This window comes from Peromyscus californicus, unplaced genomic scaffold (genome assembly GCF_007827085.1).
Source record: "Peromyscus californicus insignis strain IS unplaced genomic scaffold, ASM782708v3 Scaffold_9__1_contigs__length_137607984, whole genome shotgun sequence".
In the NCBI taxonomy this organism is placed as follows: Eukaryota; Metazoa; Chordata; class Mammalia; order Rodentia; family Cricetidae; genus Peromyscus; species Peromyscus californicus.
The window spans coordinates 84,882,472-84,909,023 of record NW_026294617.1 but is presented as its reverse complement, the minus strand read 5'-3'; the positions used below and the strand labels follow the sequence as shown (position 1 = coordinate 84,909,023).

The following is a 26,552-nucleotide window of genomic DNA, read 5'->3' as shown; positions in this document are numbered from 1 at the left end:
GTCCTTCATAAGGATGACATTTCCTTGGTATTTGGATATGTGTAATAAGAGATATAAGTGTGACTCCAAATGCAGAAGCTGGTATTTCCTTTCTATGTGATAGTGTAGAAACTGAGTAAAGAGGTGAGTCTCGAGTGAGTCAACAAAAACATGATTCTGATCTCCAGGATGTGAGAATATAAATTAGGAGATACTTAAGAATTATGTTCACCTTAGAATGCTATGGAATTCTTCCTCTTAGGTCTGTGGCTGTTGCATTTTGGGCTTTGGTATCTACCTCCTGGTCCAAAACACCTATGGAGTGCTCTTCCGTAACCTTCCCTTCCTGACACTGGGCAATGTTCTCGTCATCGTGGGCTCCATTATCATGGTAGTTGCCTTCTTGGGCTGCATGGGCTCAATCAAGGAAAACAAGTGCCTGCTTATGTCGGTGAGTCCTTGCAGCAGCTCTGATAGTCTGAGCTGGGGTAGATGATGTCTCAAGTCCAGGGTGATACATTTCATGTTAGATTACTTTTGGATGACATATACAATTAAAGAGCAGAGAGGGATAGGAAGGCCGTGGTGGTACTCGCCTTTAGTCCCAGCACTCGAGAGGCAGAGGCACAGGGATCTCTGAGTTTGAGGCCCCCCTGGTTTACAGAGTAAGTTCCAGGACAGCCAGGGCTACACAAAGAAACCCTGTCTTAGAAAAAAAGAGCAAAGAGGGAATAAACACAAGGCTTTTTCTTACTTGCTTACTGTTTTTCTTCGTTCTTTTATAAGCCAGATGACAGTCTATGGAATAGTACACCCACAGTAAGTTGGACCCTCCCATACAGTCAACACAAACACAACCCCTGACAGACATCCCCACAGGCCAACCTGACCTAGATAATAACCTCAATTAAAGTTCTTTTCCCAGTTGATTCTAGGTTGTGTCAAGTTTACAATAAAAACTAACCAACACAGTCCATTGTTTGTCAATTATATTTATCTATCTATCTATCTATCTATCTATCTATCTATCTATCTATCTGTATATATATATATATATATATATATATATATATATATATATATATCACTTTGAGCCATAATTTTCTATCCTTTGTACCATATGTCTCATGTAAATACCAGAATATAAAACACAGTCCAATTCCAGAAATCCCCTAAAGCCTTACAAAATTTCTAAGACTTCAAAGTCCAAGGTCTTTTAACTGTGAGCATCTGTAAAATAAAAAGACGTTACATCTGTAAAAATTGTTATTCTGAAATAGAATAAACAGGACATAAAAACAACCATGCTAAAACAACAACAAAAACGAGAAGCAGGTTGTATTTAGGAATATATCAATAATTAATGAAAAAAGGATAGGAATTTGAAAAAGAGCAAGAAGAAGTATATGGGAGAGTTTGGAGGAAGGAAATAAAAGGGGGAAATGATGTAATCATAATTTCAAAAAAGCAAAAGAAATAATTTTTAAAAAATCAGCAGTATATAGACCAAATCTTGTAGCTCTAATGTCTAGTTGATGAGTCTTGTATTCTGGGCTCCAAACAACGTTGGTAGGCCCACCCCCTCCAATTATGTTGCTTGTAGCACATACAGATTTTTTTGTTGGGAGTAGGCCAGTTCCACGTAGGTCTCCTTTGTGAATGTCCTATGGCCATAGCATTTTCAATGTCCTGGGGTCTCCATTATAACTGAGCCATCACATTCACTAGTGGCCTCTCTGCAGATGATCTGACCCTGCCACAGAGTTCCAATACTCAGTTGCTCTCCATGACCACTAGTACCACATGGATGGCTGTTACATTTTCAGATTCTGCTGCAAGTTTATTGAGGAATTGCCAGTTTATTCTAGGTTGTCAAGTTGATAATTAAAGCTAACCATCATAGCATCTCTTATAAGCCAAGATTTTATACACCAATATTAGTTTGCTTCTCACTGGGATCCCCAAGGATATGTAGAAGATGTGACTATTATCTGTGGTATCCATTTTAAACTGCAATAATGGCCCTTGTCACTGTCATGTCCCACAGCATTATACTTTTCCTCCATGTCTGCTTGAAATTAGTTATCAACTTTCTGCCTAAATCCTTATATAAGAACATGCTTCAAGATCTGACACACAGTAATTAACTGATGAAAAAATAATCAGTAGGTTCTTCTGAACATAGCAACCCTCCCCAATGATGTAGAATTCTTCCTTAATTCATGCACAAAGCAGCCTTTATAGGAGGAGTGACACAATTAGGTAAGGACCTTGGCTGAAGTTCTTGACTACTAGAAATGGAAGAGATTTTCAGGAGTTGCCTGTGAAATAACCAGCCTGAGGAGTACTGTCAGGCTTAGACTTTGCCTAATAAAATTGGAGTAGAAGAGATACAATTTTCCTTGTATATTAAGGACAGAGATTGGTATAACAATGCTTCCATTCTTAAGCCAGGCAGTGGTGGCACACGCCTTTAATCCCAGCACTCAGGAGGCAGAGCTAGGCGGATCTCTATGAGTTCAAGGCCAGCCTGGGCTACAGAGCAAGATCTAGGACAGGCACCAAAACTATACAGAGAAACCCTGTCTCAAAAAAAAAAAAAAGATCATAAAACAATGCTTCCATTCTTATGTGTTACCATCTCAGTTATCCCTTAAGTCATGTGATCAATATTCTCTTGCAGATCAACATTTAAACTAGAGCCAAGATCAATAATAACAGTAATAATAATAATAATTTAAAAATAAGTGTTATCAAGCAGTTCTCAGACAGATAGAAAATGACAGGAAACATCAGAGACAGGACAAATGATTTAAGTAGTCAAAATTGGTGTGTAAGTTTTTTTAAGGTGAAGAACAAATGAAATTGTGAAAGTTTTTTTTTTGTATAAATGTCATGCAGGGATTAAAATTCTAAATTTGGAGATAAAATTGACTTATAACTATGATTAGGCTCCCTCTTCCTCTGTACAGATGTCCTTTCAAGGTTCACCATCATCCACCCTCTTTCTTGAACTAGACTTGATCTGATATATGGGACCAGGACCCAAACTCATGTTTGAATTGCCTGGCTTTTTGAGCAGCTGTTTCATTAGGCTGATGCTAAAAAATTGATTCAACAATGTTAGAACAAAGTTAGAGGGTGGTTAATATGCCTTCTAGAGTCCAGATGTAGGAAAGGAACACATACTATTCATAAAACAAGAGAAGGTTTAGGAAGCCCCAAGCAGGCAGGAACAGTTTCCATGCATGATTTTGTGTGTGTGTGTGTGTGTGTGTGTGTGTGTGTGTGTGTGTGTGTGTGTGTGTGTGTGTATGCACACATGTGTAGATCTGTTTGCTCTTGAGGCAGAGAGAGGTAAATCAGAAACTAGAGTCAATGTTCTGATAATGTCTCTGGTTTGTCACAGTTCTTTGTTCTGCTGATGATTATTCTCCTTGCTGAGGTGACCTTAGCCATCCTGCTCTTTGTGTATGAACAAAAGGTAAGTTATGAAGAACATGGCTTGATCTCTTATTGCTGAGATGTGGAATATACTGCAGAGAAGTTAGTAAAGCAAAATTAGTAGTAAGTCATACAAATGAAGTAGGAGGATGAGAGATTAATTGCAGTTGAGAAGAGAAAAAATGTCATGAAGATTGTATTTGAATGATACCTTGAAAGATAACTGGAGAGAAAATGAAGCAAGCCTGTCTTCCTCCTGCCTACCTCTCTCTATGAAGCTGGTAGTCTTCTCAGTAATGTTTGACCTTGGCTTTGGTTGTACCTTCCTTTGTAACTATAGTTTTGGAAGTATAAAAGTCACTATGAATATATTCCTTCAAAACCATATAAACCTTCAGCTTGTCTTCCCACATAACCTCCCTCATCTCACTTCCCTAGTTCTGACTCCTTGGGTGGGGGGATATATTTGCTCCACTAGAAATCTCTTATTTCTTGAATCCATCTTTTTTTGACTATGTCTTCCCTGGTGGACTATGATTTACCCCAGCTGAACAAGTATGTGGCTGAGGGCCTGAATGACAGCATTCAACATTATCACTCAGACAACAACACCATGGCGGCATGGGACTTCATCCAGTCACATGTAAGTATGTAAAAAGTCCTGCTCAGGTGTGTGAGACTGAATTCCCAGCATTAGTCCCTAGAAACCGGTGTCTCTTTCCTAAAGGTTTCAGGCTCAAAGATCTTTAGTTCTAAAGTCCAAAGGAGCATCTGTCCTCTCACAGGCAGTGGAGTATAGGGATTAATCCAACTGGTACAAATTTTCTACATTCTATTTCATTCTTTACCACCTCACATGAGGTCATCGCCTTAGCCCTAGCAGGATGAAAAGAAAACCCAAATCATATTGGACTAGTTTATATATTTTGCAAAATGTTATTAAAATAGCAGTAGAATAAAAGAAACTGTAGCAGGAATCTTAAAGAGTCTTATTAATAAAATCAAACCCGGAGCTAGGTATTGGGGTGAACACTGGAAGCTCAGAGAGAGAACAAGCCACAGCTAACCTCACCTGGCCAACTTCTCAGCTGATCCTGTTTCCTCAGACTGGAAGCTTCTGAGTCCTCATCCAAATGGATCTCAGCTGAACTGTGCTGCTCAAAGCCTAAAAGCTTAACCAGCTCTAGTTGTTGGTCCTCATGCCTTATATACCTTTCTGCTTTCTGCCATCACTTCCTGGGATTAAAGGCTCACTTCCTGGGATTAAAGGCGTGAGTCACCATGCCTGGCTGTTTCCAGTGTGGCTTTAAACTCACAGAGATCCAGATGGATCTCAGCCTCCCAAGTGATAGGATTAAAGGTGTGTGTGCCACCATTTTCTGGTCTCTCTATCTAGTGGCTGTTCTGTTCTCTGACACCAGATAAGTTTATTAGGGTGCACAAAATTTTGGGGAACACAATATCACCACAAGAAACCTTTTAAATTCCTGAGTCACCAAAATTTTTACATTTTTTAACCTAGTCCTCTAGTGTCACATTGCTCATGCTTCTCCCTCTGTACAAACATGCCAACTTTGTACTCTTTCCTTAGAGTGTTAGGAGACAAATATGGACTGCAGAGCCTTGCACAGTCATGACACGTCCAAAGAGTACCATCATCACTCATGACAGATTAATATGGAATGGACAAAAATAACATAGGAAATTACAACATAAATACAAGAATGGGAGGACTTGGAGAAATCACAACCTCTTTAGATTTCACATTCCTCATTTGTTTCAATCCAGAAGTCCCTTTTAACGTCCAGACACATAACAAAGGAAAAACAAAACAAAATAATCTCTTGATACATGTCACCAGCTTCATATAGATTTTGTCACTGACACCTCATTCAATCCCCTAAACAATTGGCTGGAATATTCTAAAGCAAATAACATGCTGAACCTTATATCATCTCACCCATTAAATATCACTAAAGAGTCTGGTTCAGTGGTTAAGAGCACTTATTGCTTTGCTGGGGGATCTGGGTTTTGTTTTGTTTTTGTTTTTTCAAGACAGGGTTTCTCTGTGTAGTTTTGGTGCCTGTCCTGGATCTTGCTCTGTAGCCCAGGCTGGCCTTGAACTCACAGAGATCTGCCTGGCTCTGCCTCTCGAGTGCTGGGATTAAAGGCGTGTGCCGCCACTGCCGGGTGGGATCTGGGTTTTGTTATAGCACCTACCTGGTGGCTCACAAATCCTGGAACTCCAATTCCAAAGGATCTGAACCCCTTTCCTGCTTCCATATGTTCCTGTGTGCATGTGGTGAGACATAGTCGTGCGGGAGCGCCCCCCCCACACGTTCAAATTAATAAATAAATCCTCAAATATCACTAACAGTCTATATTCCAATTATTCTATTTTTCTCAAAAAATTTCAACTGATTTGAACAAATCGAGACCTAAGAAGATCCAAATGTTACACTTGGATGAAATGTTTCCAGATTTCTTTTAATCTATAACAGCATCCTACTTCTTTATATTACATGTATCTGAACAAAATTAGCTTATTTGCCCTATAGATTTCACCATTTTCTGTATCTGACTGGTTTATTCCCAGAGGTATTTTGATGGCAGGAAATCTGTTTCCTAGAGATACTGTGAATCTAGAAGTTTGACAAAGTCTTACTCTCTCCTTCTCTCTCTTCTTTTAAAATAATATTTTTTTTATTGATTGAGAATTTCATACAATAATTCTGATCATATTCACCCCTAAACTCTTCCAGAACTGTCCCCACTTCCCTACTCACTTTGTTTCCTTATTTTACTTATAAACCCACCGAGCTCAGTTAGTGATACCTATGTACTTTTGGGTGAGGTCATCCCACAGGAGTGTAGGCCAATTGCCAGTGGTTATACCCTTAAAAAGTGGATCTCCTTCTTTCAGCAGTAATCAATTGCCAGTAACTCTTCAGCTAGGATGGGACTTCCTGACCGTTCTACCCTTTGTTCTTGTTCTGTTTTTGTGAATGCTGCCACAATCACTGTGAGTTCCTATGTGAAACTGCCTTGTTGTGTCCAGGGAATGCTGTTTCCTTATAGTCAGCCACCACCTCTAGCTCTTACACCTTTCTGCCCACTCTTCACATAGACCCCTTGACCTTGGGAGGAGATGGTGTAATATAGATGCCACTTTAAGGCTGAGTAACCCATAGTCTCTTATTCTCGACACAATGACCAGTTGTGGGTCTCTGTGTGAATCACCATCTCCTAAAGAAAGAAGCTTCCCTGATGATGCTTAAGTGATGCACTCATCTATGCATATAGTAAAAAGTCATTATAAATTGATTTGATATTATGTCCATTTAGCAAAATAATACTAGTAGGTTCTCCCCAAGGGCCTATAACCTACCTAATCACAAATTGTTTGTCCTCCAACTGGTTCCAGGTATTTGTCCCATTATGTAAGGTGCTTTAAATCCAAGCAGGAAGTTATTGGTTTTACCCACAACATCTGTTTCATGATAGCCCCAGCAGTAATATCTTGCTAGGCTGATCATTACTATAGCTCTTAGGTTCACAACTCTGTAAGATTTGTGACTACTTTTCTCCTCTTGTAGCTTACACAGACCCTTCCAACACTATGAAATCTAGCCAGTAGGTATCAAGTTTCCAAATCAATCCAGCTTTATCTCTTCATGTTCCATGACTATGTATGTGGTGGTTTCAGGGTCTTATGACCAAGTTCTGGAAGGTAACTAGAGGTATTGGCAATAGCTTGTAATATTTATGGGTCTGTAGGATCTCAATGGCCAACAACTCCAACAACAGTTAATTTGTTAATCTGGGGTCTAGTAGGGGCATTATTGTTCAGTTATAGAGTAACCTCATTTAAATTTGTTAATATATATAAAACATACATATATATTGAAACATACTATGATAGAAGGTTCCATAAATACATACATATATTTTCCATATAGATTTTTTCCAAAGCTCTTTAGTGTTAGTTGTCCCTCCTAGAATTCTATCCTTTATCCTGCCCTGCTATCCTCCAACTCATGTAATTATTCCCCTTCAATTTTTCTCCTTTATATGATAGAATTCTATCTATCTCCTTTATTGAGAGCATTCCCATTCCCATTTACTAGTTTCCTGACTTCTATTTATACTCCAATTTAAACAAATAATCTAAATATTCAAAATTAGCATCCACATATAAGAGAAAACATGGTATTTGTTTTCTGAGTCTAGGTTATCTTACTCAGGATGATTGTTTCCATCTCCATACATTTACTTGAAATTTTCTTAACTTAATTTTTCTTAAGGACTAGATAAAAATTCATGGTATAAATGTACGACATTTTAAAATATCCATTCATCAGTTGATGGACATTTAAGCTGTTTCCATTTTCTGGCTACTGTGAGTAGAATAGCAATAAAAATGGATGAGCAACTGTCTTTAGTAGGATAGAGTCCTTTGGTTGTATGTCCAAGAGTAGTATAGCTGGATCATAAGTTTCTCTTATATGTAAAACCACCATTCCTGTTTTCTCATCAAAGCAGTTATCTAATATCTTGATTTCAATAATCTCAAGAATCAATGTGGTTAGCCTTAGTACTGTGCTATAAGGCAGAAAGCACTTGATAGGTAAAAATATAAACCATACATGCCCTTTGTATTTCATAGAGGTCTTTGTGAATAAAATGGTATAATAGTCTTATGAACATTTAGTTCCAAAGAGTCTAGCAGTAGACCAATTCTGAATTTTCTTCTCTAGAGTCAGATTTGAATGACAGGCATACCTTTTGTATAAATTTTTGTGGGTGTTTTGTTTGTTTGTTTTGTTTTCCTGTTGATTTTATAATATCATATTTGGGGACTTGTCTTTTAGTTGCAGTGTTGTGGTGTAAACAGCTCAAGTGATTGGACCAATGGTCCACCATCTTCCTGCCCACCAGATGCAGATGTTCAGGTAATTTTGTTGGTAATGTTCCTGTTATTTGATTCTGACTAAATGTTCTCCACATTATGCTTGCCTCTTTAAACATTCAAGAAAGTAAAAATGTAACATCTGATATCAGTCTCTGTATTAAATAAATACAAGTTACCATCCCAGATAACCTCCCTGATAAGGTTGACATGTTGAATGATATCATTTATGCCTGTAATTTTTCCCCTAGGGTTGCTATAATAAAGCAAAATCGTGGTTTCACTCCAATTTCTTGTATATTGGAATCATTACCATCTGTGTATGTGTGATACAGGTAAGATATTAACCCCAGAACGCCTGTAAGGATTAAAGGAGTTAAGACATGCAGTCTTAGAACAGTGCTGGGGAAGTAGAATGAGGCAGTAAATGTCATGACTTCCTCTAGCCAAGGAACAGATGATTATATTATCAATTCAACTTAAAACATGTAGAAAATTTGTTATAAGAAAACATACCAAATATATGTATCCCTGATATATATGAATGAGTCAAAGTCAAATTAAGAGTGCTGAGCAGAATTTCACATTAGTCGCTCACTTAGCTGGTCTGGAAAAGATTATGATAAAATAGCTCACTTGAAATATTGACCTTTTAGTTAAGAAAGAAATTATAATTATAATTATTTTCCCTTTGTGCTTGTACTTGGTTTGACAAGTGAAAGGGAAAATTTGTGCTGTTTGTTGTGTGATATTCATAACACTATTTTCTACCCAAGTATTGGGCATATTATACATTATTTTAGACTTAGTCAAGAACAAAGAGTTAACCATTTCTCTGCTTAGAAGCAAATGAAGACCTCACATTTTCTCAATTCTTTTCTCAGGTGCTGGGGATGGCCTTTGCACTGACACTGAACTGCCAGATTGACAAAACCAGTCAGGCCTTAGGACTGTGACTTGCAACTGCCCTGAGCTTAAAAGACTTATTTCTCTCTGGAAATCCAAAACACCTATAGTATGAGACCCCAAACAATCGCCTGCCTGCCTGGCATTTTGGTTTTCTCTTATCTCTTCCTTGATTGGGTCCCTGTCTTATACATCCAAGGAAGAGAATATTTGCCATGAACTCTCCATCTCAAGGAGAAGACAATCATTCACCAACTGATGGCAGTAGCCATATCCCTTAAAGATGGTGAAACATACCTGGGTGAATTTTTTGGACATCAGAGGCCAAGAGAATCTGTAGCCCTGCTGTCTTGAGATCCAATGATAGCTGCAGGTGTGGATATAGCTCAGAGTATTGTGTGAACCCCTGAATTTAGCATATGTGAGCCCCTGAATTTAGCCCTGAGTTCTACAAAAAATAGGTCCAAGTTTAAATGTTAGACTCTTAACAATTGTCAAATCAGTCTCTAACTTCTAAATCATGATACTTTCACTCTACATAAGAGACAAGCTAAAGGGAATTTTGGAGTCAGATTCACTGGACAAGTGATATACCCTGTTTCCTTTTGAACATAGTAATAGGAATGTTACATGGATCTTTCTTCAAAGGGAAATACTACAATTTCTTTGTTAAAATATCTTACTGATTTCTGTTCCTTCCATCCATCCATCCATCGATCCGTCTATCCATCCATCCAGAAGACTATCTAATGATTCTTATCCTTCTTCAGTCAGTCTTAAAGCCTTTGAATTATATAGTCATAGACCAATCCAGAAGTACTAATATCTCCACTGTGTTAGCTGATAATCGAATTCATGTTTATGTTGTTATTTCTATACCAAATAAGGTTCTGTTTAGGTACTATTTTAACAATTTAATAAACAAAATAGTTTATGATCACTATTCATCAAACATTTGACTCAGTCTGATATTTCTGCTAGCAAGTCAAATGTATTACTATTTTTGTGTAACAAGTTAGTCCAAAATATAGTGGTAAAGAACCTATACACATTTGTTTTGTTTATTGACTGATTTAAAGACAAGGTTTTGCTATGCAGCCCAGGCTGTCTTGGAACGTGCTACGTAGCCCAAATTGGCACCAAACTCATGATCATTCTGCTTCTACCTTCTGAATATTAGAATTACAGATAGGTACCACTGTACTTACTCAGGAAAACATTTATTATCTGATGGATTTAGGTAATCAAGAATGTGGAAGCAGCTGCGACAAATGATATTAGGTTGTTGCTGTTTTGCACAATCATGACTAAGTGGTCAGCCATGTCTTCAGTCATCTATAGTCTCCGCGGGAAAGGAATCCACTGCATGTTCTCACAATAGGCCTTATAGTATGGCCCCACATACTTTTACATAAGTAGTTTTCTGCACAATGAAACAGCTAAGACATAGAATGAGATATAACAACCAAAATAGAAGCCACAGTCCTTTTATAACCTAACCTAAAAGTGCTGCCATCAGTCATTCTTAGAAATGGTTCAAAAGTTCGATTCCCACTTGAGATTACACAAGGGTATGACTACTAGGAAGTTGAGATCATTGCTTGATTGCTAACCATTTTCTCATGTTTGTTGTGTCAAGAAGACAATATACTTGTCTATATGATAACTATAGTCTATAAAGTAGAAAATTAGAAAATATATAATATAATGCCTAATGTACAGAACTCAGAGGAAAGAAAAGAAAGTAATTGGTTTCTGTTCTATAAATTTTCTATAGGATCTTCTACCTCCCCTTAAGGAAAACTGGTTACTTTAGTGGGCTTCTGTAGGGAAAATATCTATTGGCATTTTATGAGACATATAAAGAAGAGAAGAGACACTTCTTTGTTCAGACTAACACATAGTGGTGACATCACCTGGTAAATTTTCCTACCTAGTACCTGAGTTTTTTTTCTTAGCTCTATTTTGATCTTCACTCCCAGCTGTTGTGAAATTCTAAGAATTCACCTATGAGGTGTTACAAATTCATCTATCTCCTCATCTAAGTTCTTGCCACACTCTTTCAATAGTATGTCGTCTGCAGTCTTAGTAGCCAGCAATGGACCCATCTGAACTATTTCCCACACAGAACCTCAAATTATATGTGTAAAGCATAAATGCAATCATATATATTTTTTAATAAATGAAACTCTTCATTGACTGCTGTTTTGAAAATAAAATTCAGATACTTAATCTGCCACACCCTACAGGAAATGTCCTTTCTTAACCTCTTAAACCTTATCTCCTGACATTTTCACTCTTGTATTTTGTGATTTTGTTACAGTGGTGTTTAATAAGTTGTATTAGACTTTTTCTATATCTGTTAAATTTTCTAACAGTTCCCTTTGTTTGGCTAATCTTTCCTTCCTGTAAACATTTCCCTAATCACTCAAGGCTTAGAATTACTAAGTCTTTCCAAATATGAGCTACCATCCTAATCTCTCATTTGAGGGAGAGCTGAACTTTGTTTTTGCTGCCAGGAACTGAATCCAGGGTCTCCTGCATGCTCACTCAATGTTCTGACACTGTGCTACTGTCTCAGCCTTTGGAGCTGAATTTTTGGGTCACTTTTCTTTTTCTTTTCTTTTCTTTTTTCCTTCCTTCCTTCTTTCCTTCCTTCCTTCCTCCCTTCCTTCCTTCCTCCTCCGTTCCCCCTCCCCTCCCTTCCCTCCTACCTTTCTTCCTTCCTTTCTTTTTTGTTTTTGTTTGTTTGTTTTTTGAGACAGGGTTACTCTGCATAGCCCTGGTTGTTCTGGAACTAACTCTGCAGACCAAGCTGGCCCTGAACTCACATAGATCCACCTGCCTCTCCCTCCTGATTGCTGGGATTAAAAGTGTGTGCTTTGAATCACTTTAAAGGAGCAGGACACAGAAGAATACTGATGTATTTCCATTTAAATTTTGACACAATGTCTCTTTTATGTGCTTATGTTACATACTCATAAAAAGTTCACAGCTATTATCACAACCGTAAGTCTTATATTGCTAAATCTTAATCACCTTTTCTTGAGATACATTCTTACTGTGTAGCCTAGACTGGCCTTGAATTTAGTTCGTAGTGCAGGCTGGCCTTAAACTCAGTATGTAGTTCAGGATGGCCTGAATTACAATTCAGCAGTGATTCACCTGCTTCAGCCTCTCAAGTGCTGGAATTATAGTTATGTGCCATCATTACTGACACATTATCACATTATAATTATTTATTTTTGTCTATATTAATCACTATCTTGATCAAATTAGAAAAGGAGGTGAAAATATAAATTAACTATAAATAGAAATAAGACCATGTTCAATGAACTATCAGGAATTGTCCAGAGGGAAAAAATTAGCCCTCATAAAAGAGGGAAAGTAGTTTTTGTTGCCCGATTAAGACTTGGACTGAGAAAGAAGAACAAAGTGAAAGTAAAGAGGAAAAGGTTAAGGAGAGGAGGTTTAGGAGGTGACATGTTTGACTAAAATTTATTACAAGTTTTCATAGACTCTTTCAAGGAATATTAGGAGGGAACACACTTTTAACCAATTATGAGGCAAATACAGCTTTGATATTGACACTGAACAAAGAAAAAATTAGAAGCCAATTTCATTTATAAGCATAGACACAAGAATCTTTAAAAAAAGAAAATAGTAAAAAATGTAGTAGTAAGTAAAGCGACTAAAATGAATTTACCTAGGAATGTATATCAGTATTAAAATCAATAAATTAAATATATTAAACAATAAAAGTGACTAGGCATCATGGAACAGTACATAATCCCATCACTCAGGAGGCAGAGACCATGAGCTCCAGGCTAGCCCGGGTTATATAACAAGATTCTGTCTGAAAAACCAAAACAAAACACAGGGAAAAAGAATTAAAGAGAAAAATTATATATATATGATATCAAAAGTAAAAAAGGACACAAAATTAAAGTCTGCCAAAGAAATATAAGACAATCACAAGGGAGATAATCAAAATTTTATCAAAATTACATATATATATATAGTTTACATTTGTCTCCCAGGCTCATACAGTGCCAAAGTTCTCTTTTCTCTGCCATTTGATAGTGAGCCTTCTGTGGCGTGTTCAGACACTAGTGTGGACCAATGATAGGCAAATGTTCAGAGTACAATGTGGGTGTGAAATATCAGACTCCCCCTCAACAGTACCCTGAGTTCTGGGATTTTTGTATTGTACAATGATAGCTGTCCTATCTGGTCTTTGAAATCACCTTGCAGCAACTGTTGGTAGAACTGTAATCTGATACAAGCTTTTCTATCATCAAGAAGCCACCAAATGACCTTCAAAATGTGGTAATATGTGACATAATTTAAGTGCCAAAGCAAATTATGATTTATTGATGACTTTCTCTGTGAAATCAGGAGCAAGATCATCAGACTCAGTAGTAGAGTACTTGTCTGGAATGCATGAGGCCCTGGATACAATCTCAGTGGCACAAAAAGAAAATAGGCCATTACCATACACCTGAATGGGCAAAAAGGGGAGACAAAGATGAGACATAAAGAACGGAGCAGATGCAAATAACTATTTTGATTTACCAACAGCATAACTACAAGGATGGGAAATCCAAAATCATTACAAGTGAAATATGAAAAGTAATGAAGTTTAGCAATGGTGTTTGGTATAAAACCAACACAGTAAACAACAACAACAACAACAACAACAACAACAAAACCAACTGTGTTTCTATATGCCATTACAGAAAAGAAAGAGAATTTATTTTAATGGTATCAAAAGTAAAAAAGGACACAAAATTAAAGTCTGCCAAAGAAATATAAGGCAATCACAAGGGAAATAATCAAATTTTATCAAAATGTTAAATAAGAGACATCTATCTTAAATATATACAATCATAGGACCTCTATTCCCATTACTAATTGGAAAACTCAGTATTTTCTATGTATCTCTTCTTCACGATTTAGGTCATAGATTAAATACAATTCTAGTTAAAAACTTCAACAAAATTTTTTGGTGAAATCTAAATAGATAATTCTAAAATGTATGTGAAAATGCATCGGGCCCAAACCACTGAGATGTTCTTCAAGAAAAGTCACAATTTGGAGTTTGTTTTAAAATATTAATCCCCATTACACACTTACAATTATAATATTTGAAGTACATATGACTGAAAAGTTGTTCTGTTTGGGTTATTAAAACACAGATGACATTGGTTAGCATACTGAGAAAGAGGCCTGCACCGAAAGATGCAGAAGCGTCTGCATATAACAACTCCATCCAAACAATGGTGTCAAAGACTTCACAAATTTCTATTCTGACTTTTAAGGCTGGTAGTCCTGAAAGGACCCTATTCCTGTAAAATGCCATCCCAAGAAAGCTCAACACTGACTTGAGAAGTTCCTAGCCAAGTCTTCATGATAGATGACTATTCCCCTGAACTATATCTTAGAGCATTAACTTCAGAAATTTTGTAATTATAAATCCATTCTCTGTTGTTTGAGATGTCAGTCTTCTAGCAATTTACCTCAGAGAAAACTGTTACATAACAGACATCTTTATCAACATCTATGCCCTGCTAAGGATCAGAGAACATCACTGAAGAGGAGGTGGAAAGAATGCAATATCTGGAGTATTGTGAGGAGTGCTGTGAAATTTTATCTTTGATATATAACTCACTATTCACAGTAGCTCTGACTGCACAAGATCAAGCCAGCTAATATCCCAGCATGGACGGAACAAGCAATCACAAGTTTCCATTTCCAACTGAGAAGCTGTTGGCAGTTGATATCTGCTGCAGGAGAGAGATTTTTTGGGTATGCACCCATATATAGGGGGTACTTGTTTAACTTAGCAGGTTATTAAGAGAAAAAATAAGATGCTAAAATATTTTGAAACAGTTCAGCATCTGTTCACCATAAAATATCTTCAGAAGATAGAAATAGAATATACATCAGTAGAATAAATATCACATACAATAGAATTATTGCCATAATTAAAATGAATGTTAAAAATTAAAGAATTTCCCTTAAAGTCAGGAATGAAGTAGGACTGTCCACTACCACCACTCTAATTCAACATTCTGCTTGGACTCTTAGTCATAACAATAAAACAAAAGAATAAAAAAAGGAATGTAAATGAGAAAGGAGGAAATTATAGCTCTTTATCCATAATTGATAGTATCCTGCACTTAAAAGACAAAAGTACTTCATTAGTAAGTTCTTGTATATGACAAATACTGTTAGCAAGGCAACAGGATACAAAATCAATATACAAAAGTCAATAGCTTTTCCATACACCAATAACACATTTGATAAGGAAAAACAGAAAAATAATTTCATTCACAATATCCACGCCTACAAAAAAACCTCCAAGAAACAACTGAGAATGCAGTAGATATACATAATGGACTTTTAAAACATGAAAGAAAAAAATCTGAAGAAGACATGTGGAGGCAGAAAGATATTCCATGTTCATGGATTGGCAGAATTAATATTGCAAAAGTAGCCATATCACCAACAGCCATGTGCAGATTCAAAAAATCAAAACTACATTGAGATTCCATTTCATTCCAGTCATGATAGCTACCATCAAGAAAACACAAAACAACAAATGTTGTTAAGAAAACAGGGGAAAAAAGAACTTTTATATACAGTTTGTGGGAATGAAATTTAATATGCCCTGATGTGGCTATGTATTTAGTCTCAGGACAAAGTTTATTCTTTAAGATACCTGCCTAACCACAATGGATCAGTAATAACTGATGTGGGTTCCATTTTGTACTTGTCTTCTCTTTATTTACACCCATCTTTGCTTCCTAAGTTCCTGACCTGTGGAGTTCAAGGCCTAATAATAGATTTTAAAAGATTATATTTTTAGAGAATGTTCATTCAGATTCCAAAATTATATAAAACTCAAATCTTGATGATAGAAAGGGTATGCATAATCCAAGTGAACACAGAATTCTAAAATCTTGGTTTTAACTAAGACTATAAGATAACCCACAACATATTCTTTGTCTAATTAAAGCTAATTGACTTAAAATGATCGTTGAAAGCAGATGGATGTAGGGGTTTAGATGCTTGAGATATGTCAATGTGTATTGCAGAAATCTCTGCTCTCAAGGAGCTCATGTTTTTGTGGAAAGAGACCAACATTAAAAATAAAGTGTTCTGGATATTTCATGTGGCCAGATGTATAATTTGCAATGTTTTTTAACACTGGAAAAAGATTAATGGAGAATATATAAGGAACACCCAAAAAACAACAAAATAACACAAAACAAAAACAAACCCCCCACAATAATAAAAACAAAGCTAGAAAAGGATTCTCCTAAAACACAATTAAAAATTGGCAACAGGGGCTGGTGAAATGGCTCAACATTTAAGAGCACACACTGCTTGTAAGAGATCACAAGTTTGTTTGCAGTACCCATATCAAACAACTCACAACTGCCTGTAACTCCAATGTAAAAAATAAAGATCCAACTTAAAAATAACTAAATGGAATAAAAACAAAGAATACCATATTGGCCACTGCAGCTATTGTTGTTATTTTTAAGTGACTTCATTATTGGTATACAGAAAAGCTACTAATTTTTGTTTCTTGATTTTGTATCCTGCTACTTTTCTAAAAGTGTGTTTTGGGGCTAGAGAGATTGCTCAGTAGTTAAGAGCATGCTATTCTTGCATATGACCTAGATTCTCTTTGTAGTATTCTCATTGCTGCTCAAAATTATTCTCAAGTCCAGTTCTTGGGTTCCCAGTGCCCCCTTCTGGTCTCTGTGGGAACCAGGAACATGCCTGTTGCTCATATATACATGCAAGCAAAAACTCATATACATAAAATAAAACATACAAAAAGTTTTAAAAACTGTATCTTGGATAAAAGTTTGATAGAAGGCCATTTCATCTGCACATAGGGATTTGACTTCATCCTTTTTTGTATTGGTGCTTCATTTTATTTTGTCTTATTGCTCTAGTTAAGAGTTTGAGAACTATATTGAATGAAAATGAAGCAATTATGCACCTCTGTATCATTTGAAATTTCACAAGAAATGCTCACAGTTTTTCTCTACTCTTAGTACAATGCTGGCCATAGGTTTGACATATTTATTATGCCTTTATTATGTAGATATATGTTCTCTTTATTCTGAGTTTCTTCAGGTAATTTCATAAAGAAATGTTGAACTTTCCATACTGATTGAAATGTTTATGTGATTTGTGTCTTTATCTCTATTCATATACTGAATCACACTTGCATTCCTTCAATGAAACCAAAATGGCTGTTGTTTATGGTCTTTTGTGTGTGTGTGTGTGTGTGACTATGATTGCATGCATGCTATGGCATGTCTGGAGGTCAGAGGACATTTTTTTTTTTTGCCATTGGCTCTTTCCTTCTACCTTTACATGGGTTCCTTGGATTGAACTCAGGTAGGTAGACTTGTGAAACATGTTCCTTGATCTTCTTAATGTGTTCTTAAACTTGGTATGCAAGGTGCCACCCAATACCTTGCTGTGTAAAGGAGCTTGATACATAAGCCTGGTAACCTGGGTTCAATCGTTGGAACTCACATAAATGTGGAAGGAAACAACTGACTCCACAAAGCTGTCCTCTGACCTACATAATATTCCACATCACTCACATGCACATTATGTACACACATATCATGTGCACACGCATACACACACAAATAATAATGAAGATGTTAAATTGGTTTGTAAGAATTTTACCGAGAAATTTTGTGTTCATGTTTATCAGGGAAATTGGTCTATAGTATTCTATCCCATGTCTTTACATGATTTTAGTATCAAAGTAATATTGGCTTTGTAGGATGAATATGGTAGTGTCCCATCTATTTTATTGAACAGTATGATGAGCACTGGAGTTATCTCCTTTTAAAGGCTTTTCTAGAATTTAATCACTAAATAATTTGATATTTGGCTTTTCTTTGCTAGGATTTTTTTTATTTCTGTTTCAAGGATTTGATATGTTTGTTTATATCTTCTTGATTTAACATGTGTCTGAGAATGTACGCTCTTCAAGATTTTCCAGTTTTTTGCAATCTAAATTTCAAAATATTTCTCAATTCCTGTATTTCATTGTAATCTACAGTGACCACTTCATTTTTATGTTTAGTTTTATCTTTTAAAAAATTATTTTATTTTATATGAATTTGTTTTTTGCCTGCACAAATGTTTGTTTATAACTAAGCAAGCTCCACAGGAGATGTTGGAAGGAATACTTCAACCTAAAAATAGTGGACACCCAAGAAGACACAAAGAAATAAACAATTCCAGGAAAGTTAATCAAAGAAGTCTCAAAAAAAAAACACTACAGAAAAATGAAACAACAGGAATTAATACACATAACGAATAATAACTCTTAGTATTAACAGTCTCAATTACCCAATAAAGAGCCACAGACTATAAAATTAGATTAGGAAACAGGCTCCATCTATTTTGCTGCCTCTAAGACACTTCACCCATCAAAGACAGACACTGCATTAAGGTACAGAATTCCAACACAGTAAGAATGTGTGAATCCAATAGCTGATCACACCAATAAACATATCAGTTGGACAAAAATAAAACAGAGGAACATTGGAGTTAAATGATACCATAAGTCAAATGGACCTTAAGAACGTTCTGCAGAACATTTCACCCAACACAGTCTTCATACAACTGCCAACTTACAGTACTGTACCCAGCAAAACTATCTGTCACAACTGATGCAGAAAAAGCAAAAGCAAACTAAAGCCACAATTACTGAATGGAATAGGAAATAAAATACATCTTTCTGTCCTCTATTAAGAATCTCATTTTAGCTTTAACAATAGGCACCATCTTAAAGTGAAAGGATGGAAAAAAGTATTCTAAGCAAATGGGACACTGGCAGGAATTGCTACCCTAAAAGCTGATGAAATAGGCTTCCATTCAGCTAGGCAGTGTCTCCTTTTATTGTAAAGCTGTTGCCATTAGTATTTAAAGATCTCATTGAACAGTATGTGTTGACTGCAGTTATTTTGGTAAGTTGTTTTGCTCTTTTGGTTCTTCATGTAACAGTAATTATGATTTTAGTTTTCTTTTTACAGTCTTTGCTATGCATATTTCTCTCTCTCCCAAGCTACTTCTTTCTATATTCTGTTTATGATTGGTCATCTGGATATTGATTCTTTTTGCCTATTTGCATCATGGAAAGTCTTTATTTCTGAATCAATTGTGGCAGAAAGTTTTTCTGAGTAGAGTAGTGCCCACACACCAAAGAATATGTATTCTACTTAGCAGCCCATGGAAACTTTCCTAAATAAACCACATTCTGGGACACAAAAGATTTTTACCAAATTCAAAAAGTTAAATAAATTTCACGTGTCATATCTGACCAAAAAACAATCTAATGTGGCATGTCTCCTGTGTATCTCACAGACCACCTAACCTCCAGACTTCCCTTGCCTTCCCATCTCACCACTGTGTCCCAGCCCCTAACCTGGATGGGCAACCCCTGCTCAACCACAGGCAATACCTGCCAAAAGACCAAGTAGGCTGCCTATAGACCATCCCTACTCTCTCTTACCCCAGACCCAATTCTCAGGGCCACCTCTAGTTCTGCAAAAGAACACCAGCTGCAGCTTTCCTTCTCTACTATGCACTTCTCCTGTAGATTCCTCAGGTCATATGCCCATGACCTCCCTCCCATCCCTCCCTCCCATTCCCCCAGCAAGCATGCCCTAGTAAACATATCAGCAAGCAGGTCAAGAAAGCAAGCAACACTCAGCCAATGTACTCTCTGAAAATCCAAAGAGGAAGTATAAACCAAAGAACAAAACACCCATCCAACAAACACAAACCCAGAAAGCAGCACCTAAACCTATAACCACCCAAAACCCAGATGTCTAGATGCCAGCATAAAAAACACAATGAATAACAGCCATGGCAATATGCCACCACCAGAGCCCAGCTATCCTACCACAGCAGGTTCTAAATATTCCAACATAGCTTAAGCACAAGAAAAAACCCTTATAAATAACTATATGAAATTGATAGAGATCCTTAACAAGGAGATGAATAAATTCCTCAAAGAGATCCAGGAAAACACAAACAAATAATTGGAGGAAATGAATAAATTCCTTAAAGAAAGCCAAGGAAAACAAGCAAACAATTGAAGGAAACAATAAAAATTGTTCAAGAACTGAAAATAGAAATAGAAGCAATAAAGAAAACACAAACTGAGGGAATTCAGGAAATGGAAAATTTGGGTAAGTGAACAGGAACTACAGATACAAGCATCACCAACAGGATTCAAGAGCTGGAAGAGAGAATCTCAGGCATTGAAGATACAATAGAAGAAATGGATTCATTGTCCAAAGAAAATGTTAGATTTAAAAAAAACTCCTAACACAAAACACCAAGTAAATCTGGGACACTAAAAAAGACCAAACCTAAGATTAATAGGAATAAAAGGAGAAGAATCCCAGCTCAAAAACCCAGAAAATATATTGAACAAATCATAGAAGAAAATTTTCCTAACCTAAAGAAGGACATGCTTATAAAGTACAAGAAGCATATAGAACACCAAATAGATTGGATCAAAAAAGAAAGTACCCATGACATATAATAATCAAAACACTAAATACACAGAACAAAAAAAAGAATATTAAAAGCTGCAAGGGGAAAAGGTCAAGTAATACAGAAAGGCAGACCTATCAGAATTACACCCGACTTCTCAGTGGAGACTCTAAAAGCCAGAAGGGCCTGGACAGATGTCTTGCAGACTCTAAGAGACCACAGGTGCCAGCACAGACTACTAGAACCAGCAAAACTTTCAATCATCATAGATATATAAAACATATTTCATGAAAAAGTCAAATTTAATATCTACCTACAAATCCAGCCCTAAGGAAGTACTAGAAGTAAAACTCCAATCCAAGGAAGTTAACCACAGCCATGTAAACACAGGCAATGGATACTCTCTCACCAAAAAAATCCAAAGAAAGGAAATACACACACACACACACATACACACACACACACACACGCACACACTACCACCACGACCACCACCACCATAAAAATAGGAACAAATAATCATTGGTTATTAATATCGCTCAATATCATTGGACTCAATTCACCTATAAAAAGATACAGGCTAACATAATGGATAGAAAAACAGGATCTATCCTTCTGCTGCATACAAGAAACACACCTCAGCATCAAAGATAGATATTACCTCAGAGTGAATGGTTGGAAAAAGATTTTCCAACCAAATGGACCTAAGAAACAAGCTGGTATGGCTATCCTAATATCTAACAAAATAGACTTCAAGCCAAAATTAATCATGGAGAAGGACATTTCATATTTATTAAAAGAAAAATCTACCAGGATGATGTCTCAGCTCTAAATATTCATGCTCCAAATGCAAGGGCACTGACATTTGTAAAAGAAACATTACTAAAGCTTAAATTATATCTTGAACCCTACACATTCATAGTGGGAGATTTCAACACTCCACTCTCACCAATGGACAGGTTGTCCAGAAAGAAACTGAATAGGGAAATAATGAAACTAAGAGACATTGTAACTCAAATGAACCTAACAGATATCTACTGAACATTTTACCCAAATACAAAAGAATATACCTCCTTCTAAGAACCTCATGGAAACTTCTCCAAAGTTGACCACATACTTGGTCACAAAGCAAGTCTCAACAATACAAGAAAATTGAATTAACTCTCTGTATCCTATCAGACAACCATGGATTAGAGTTGGAGTCAACAACAATTGAAATAATAGAAAGCCTAAAATCTCATGGAAACTGAACAACATTCAACAGAATTATCACTGAGCAAAGAATGAAAAAGAATACCTGCTTATGTGACTTGTGAGTACAGTGCATTGGATCTAAGAAAACCCACTGTTCTTACCATTTTCCTAAGCAAAGTTGAAAGAGAAATTGCCTCTGTTAGCACAAAACACAGTGCTTTTCTCCTGAGCAAACCCCCCATTCCAGTCACATTGGTAAACGCAGTTCAAAGAGAAGTCGCCTCTTTATTGAAAACAGTGTGCTTCTTGTAAGAGAACTTACTGTTATATTCACATACATAAATGCAGTTGTTACACTGAACTTTGCAAGGCAAGATGGTCCTTCAGGTTCCTGCTTCACAGAAGAAACTGCCAGACATTCCACTGGACACAGAGAAAAATGATTGAGAGACTTTAGGCCTATGGGCTGAAAATGGATGCCCCAACAATGCAGAAGAACTTTAGGTGACTGTCCAGGCAGCCAGCTGTCTCTGTCATTCTAGATTTTTGGAAGTTGCTTACAATGCACATCCTCTTTACTTAGGTAATATTATATCCTTCTGAGGTCTTTGATGTAGCTGAAGACTAGATAGTTATAATTTTCCTTGGTTATGATAAAAGATAAATTAAATATGTAAAGTTCTGGTAAGCCACTTGGCAAAGTATAGTTTTATAGAAATGGGTTAATTTAAGATGTAAGAGCTAGCTAGTAAGAGGCCTGCCATGGCCATAGTTTAAAAATAATATTAGCCTCTGTGTGTTTATTTGGGTCTGAGCAGCTGTGGACCAGGTGGGACACAGAAAAACTTCCAGCTACACCCCTCTCACACATAGATAGATAGATAGATAGATAGATAGATAGATAGATAGATAGATAGATAGATAGATAGACAGTTAGATGGATCTAATAAAAACACTTTTAAAATCTCACCAAATTAAATTGTAATATAGTGCTGAAGAATCATGAAAGTATATTGCTGTTCTTGTTATTTGAAAGCAAATTTCTTCTGGTGAGCATTATGGACAGGAATGAAGAAAAAAGTTGTAACTTACAGTTACAAAATCTAATCTATTTGTATTTGGCAAAATTAAAGAAAGTATTTTATCATTATCCTATTTTTGTGAGTCTAACATTTTATATATAATTTATCTTTTATCATAACCAAGGAAAATTATAACTATCTAGTCTTCAACTCCATCAAAGATCCAAGAAGGATATAATATTGCCTGAGTAAACAGGAAAATGCATGGCAAGAAATTTCCATAATTCTAGAAATGACAGAGACATCTAGCTACCTGGACAGTCATCCAAAGTTCCTTTGTAATGTTGAGGAATTCATCTTCAGCCTACAGGCCTAGAGTCTCTGGCAGACTTTTTAGTGAAGTAAGAAATTTGAAGGATTGTCTTGCCTATTGGCAAAGTTCATCAGTCACCTCTTCCTGTGTGCTGCAGAATGTCTGGTGGTATCCTCTGCAAAGTAGGAACCTGAAGGACCATCTCACCTTGCAAAGTTCAGTGATCACCTTTCTATGGGTCCTGCATTTCCAATTTATATAGCATCCTGTCAAACAGTTGAGGCAAGGGCACTTTCTTGCCCAAATGGCCAGTTTTGCTAAGATGATAAACTCCATATGGAGTGTCTTTGATGCCCATCTTCCTCTTTGAAGTAAATTGGTACTGCCAGGAGCAAATGTTTCTCAATGTCCAGAAAAGTCTAAGTTTTAAAACATTTTAAATGCCATATTCTGTAGGTCTTTGAAGTATTTGAAGATTATCTACCTAACTGAAATATATCTATGTATACCTAGAAAAATTAATTAATGTGACTATAAGTTTGATTATGATATATAACTTATTAATCTGTATTTCTTAATTATACATTACAATTTGAAATGAGTTGCATAAACATAAGAGTAGAAATATATATATATATGTACAAAACAAAATTAAGTTTAAATTTGTATCAATAAACTGAAATTCATATCAATTTAAAATATTTTGAGATAAACTTGTTTTTTTGGATTAAAGTAGATTCAATAATCTACTCTTTTATTCTATCATTTTTGTATCATACATTTCTATATTATATCCACCTTTTTTCTTTTAGAAAGAGATTAACTATGACCAATAACAACTTGGAACCAACCTCCTAAACAAAGATAAACATCCCTAATCCATATTTTTAGGAATATGAGTGTAGTGTTCTAGGCTACTTCCTGCTGATTGGGGGTGCTTTAATCTGTCCTGACTGGAATAGTCTGTGCGGCTGGATCATCTCATCCAGTTGCCTTGAAGCTGTTTTGGATGTCAGATCATCTGGAGACTTCTCAGGGGGTATTCCTTGATGGAACCATATTAACCTGGAAGGAATCCACTTCTCAACTTTGTAGAAACAAAAGTAGAACCTCTTTTCCAAAGCAATATATCCTTAGGCCCAAATTTTGAAGTCAAGATACCTTTAAAATATGCATGTAGGTTTAACTTAGTAGCCCCTACAATCAAATGTCTCTCTACAGTTAAAAATTCCAAAAACAATATAATAATATGCAGTATCCAGATTCTTTGTGCAATTTCCATCCTTACGTGGCTTAACTTTCATATTATTCTTATTGTTTCTTTAAAGACTTCATTTTTAAAGCTATCTATTTCTTTATATAACTGCCTATATTCCTTTTACTCTCTCTTGCAAGCCTATGTATATGTTTATACATATTGTAAACTGTTTAGAAGATTATCCACCTGAATCTGTCCTATTGTGTATCTATAATTATTATTTTTTTATTTTTTTATTCATTTTACATACCAACCACCTCACATCCCTCCTCTCACTCCCCCACTGCCTTTCTCCCTTACTCCTCCTCCCCTCCTCTAATAGGGTAAGTTCTCCCATGGAGCGACATCTAAGCCTGGTATATTCAGTTGAGGCAGGACCAAACTCTTCCCCACTTTATCAGGTGTGAGCAAGGTGTCCAAATCTAGGTAATGGGGTCCAGAAAGTCGGCTCATGCACCAGGGATAGATCCTGATCACACTGCCAGGGGCCCCTCAAACAGACCTAGCTACACAACTGTCTCCTGTCTGCAGAGGGTCTAGTTCAGTCCCATGCCAGTTCCACAGCTGTCAGTATGAAGTTCATGAGCTCCTTTGAGCTTGGTTCAGTTGTCTCTGTAGATTTCCCCATCAAGATCTTGACCCCCCCTTGCTCATATAATCCCTCTTCCCCCTCTTCGACTGGACTGCAGGAGCTCAGCCTGATACTTGATTGTGGAGCTCTGCATCTGCTTCCATCAGTTACTGGATGAAGGTTCTTAGGGTATTCACCAATTTGATTACCAGGGTAGGCCAGTTCAGGCATACACACCACTATTGCTAGTAGTCTAATCTGGGGTCCTCCTTATGGATTCCTGGGAATTTCCCTAGCACCAAGTCCTTCTCTTATGACATAATGTCTCCCTCTATCAAGATATCTCATTCATTGCTCTCCCACTCCAACCCTGCCCCCAGCTAGACCATCCCATTCCCTCATGATTTCATCCTCCATCACTACCCTATATTGACCCTGACCCATCCTCAGTTTACTCATTTGGATCTCCTCTGTTTCCCCTTCCCAAGGTGATCCTTACTTCCCTCTTAGGGTCCTCCTTGTTTCCTAACTTCTCTGGAGCTGTGGGTTGTAGTCTGATTATCCTTTGCTTTACATCTAGTATCCACTTATGAGTGAGTACATACCATGTTTGTCTTTCTGAGTCTGGGTTACCTCACTCAGGATATTTTCTAGTTCCAGCCATTTGCCTGTAAATTTCATGATATCATTGTTTTTTTATAGCTGAGTAATACTCCATTGTGTATATGTACTACAATTTCTTTATCCATTCTTTGATTGAGGGGCATCAAGGTTGCTTCCAGGTTCTGGCTATTATGAATAATGCTGCTACAAACATAGTTGAGCAAGTGTTATGCTTGAGCATCCCTTGGGTATATGCCCAAGAGTGGTATAGCTGGGTCTTGAGGAAGATTGATTCTCAGTTTTCTGAGAAACCACCATACTGACTTCCAAAGTGGCTGTACAAGTTTGCATTCCCACCAACAGTGGAGGAGTGTTCTGCTTATTCCACATCCTCTCCAACATAAGCTGTCATTAGTGTTTTTGATCTTAGCCATTCTGACATGTGTAAGATGACATCTCAGAGTCATTTTGATTTGCATTTACCTGATGACTAAGGATGTTGAGCAATTCCTTAAATGACTTTTAGCCATTTGGGATTCTTCTGTTGTGAATTCTCTATTTAGATCTATAGATCTATTTAAATTGGATTGTTTGTTATTTTGCTGTCTCGATTCTCGAGTCCTTTAGATACTTTAGAGATCAGCCCTCTGTCAAATGTGGGGTCGGTAAAGATCTTTTCCCATTCTGTAGGCTATCATTTTGTCTTATTGACAGTGTCCTTTATCTTACAGAGGTTTCTCATTTTCAAGAGGTTCTATTTATTAATTGTTGCTCTCAGTATCTGCACTACTGATTTT

At 36.6% G+C, this 26,552-nt stretch overlaps 1 protein-coding gene across 1 annotated transcript in view; it reads left to right on the top strand.

Annotated features, from left to right (window-relative positions):
* The window catches only part of Cd53 (CD53 molecule), a 33,094-nt gene extending 21,610 nt beyond the window's left edge, over nucleotides 1-11,484 (top strand). The window contains exons 3-8 of the mRNA XM_052731489.1: nucleotides 242-430; nucleotides 3,389-3,463; nucleotides 3,971-4,066; nucleotides 8,295-8,375; nucleotides 8,584-8,667; nucleotides 9,217-11,484. Of these exons, the coding sequence (XP_052587449.1) occupies nucleotides 242-430; nucleotides 3,389-3,463; nucleotides 3,971-4,066; nucleotides 8,295-8,375; nucleotides 8,584-8,667; nucleotides 9,217-9,288 (597 nt within the window). The 3' untranslated portion in view covers nucleotides 9,289-11,484. The remainder of the gene's footprint in view (nucleotides 1-241; nucleotides 431-3,388; nucleotides 3,464-3,970; nucleotides 4,067-8,294; nucleotides 8,376-8,583; nucleotides 8,668-9,216) is intronic.
* Nucleotides 11,485-26,552: the final 15,068 nt, after the last annotated feature.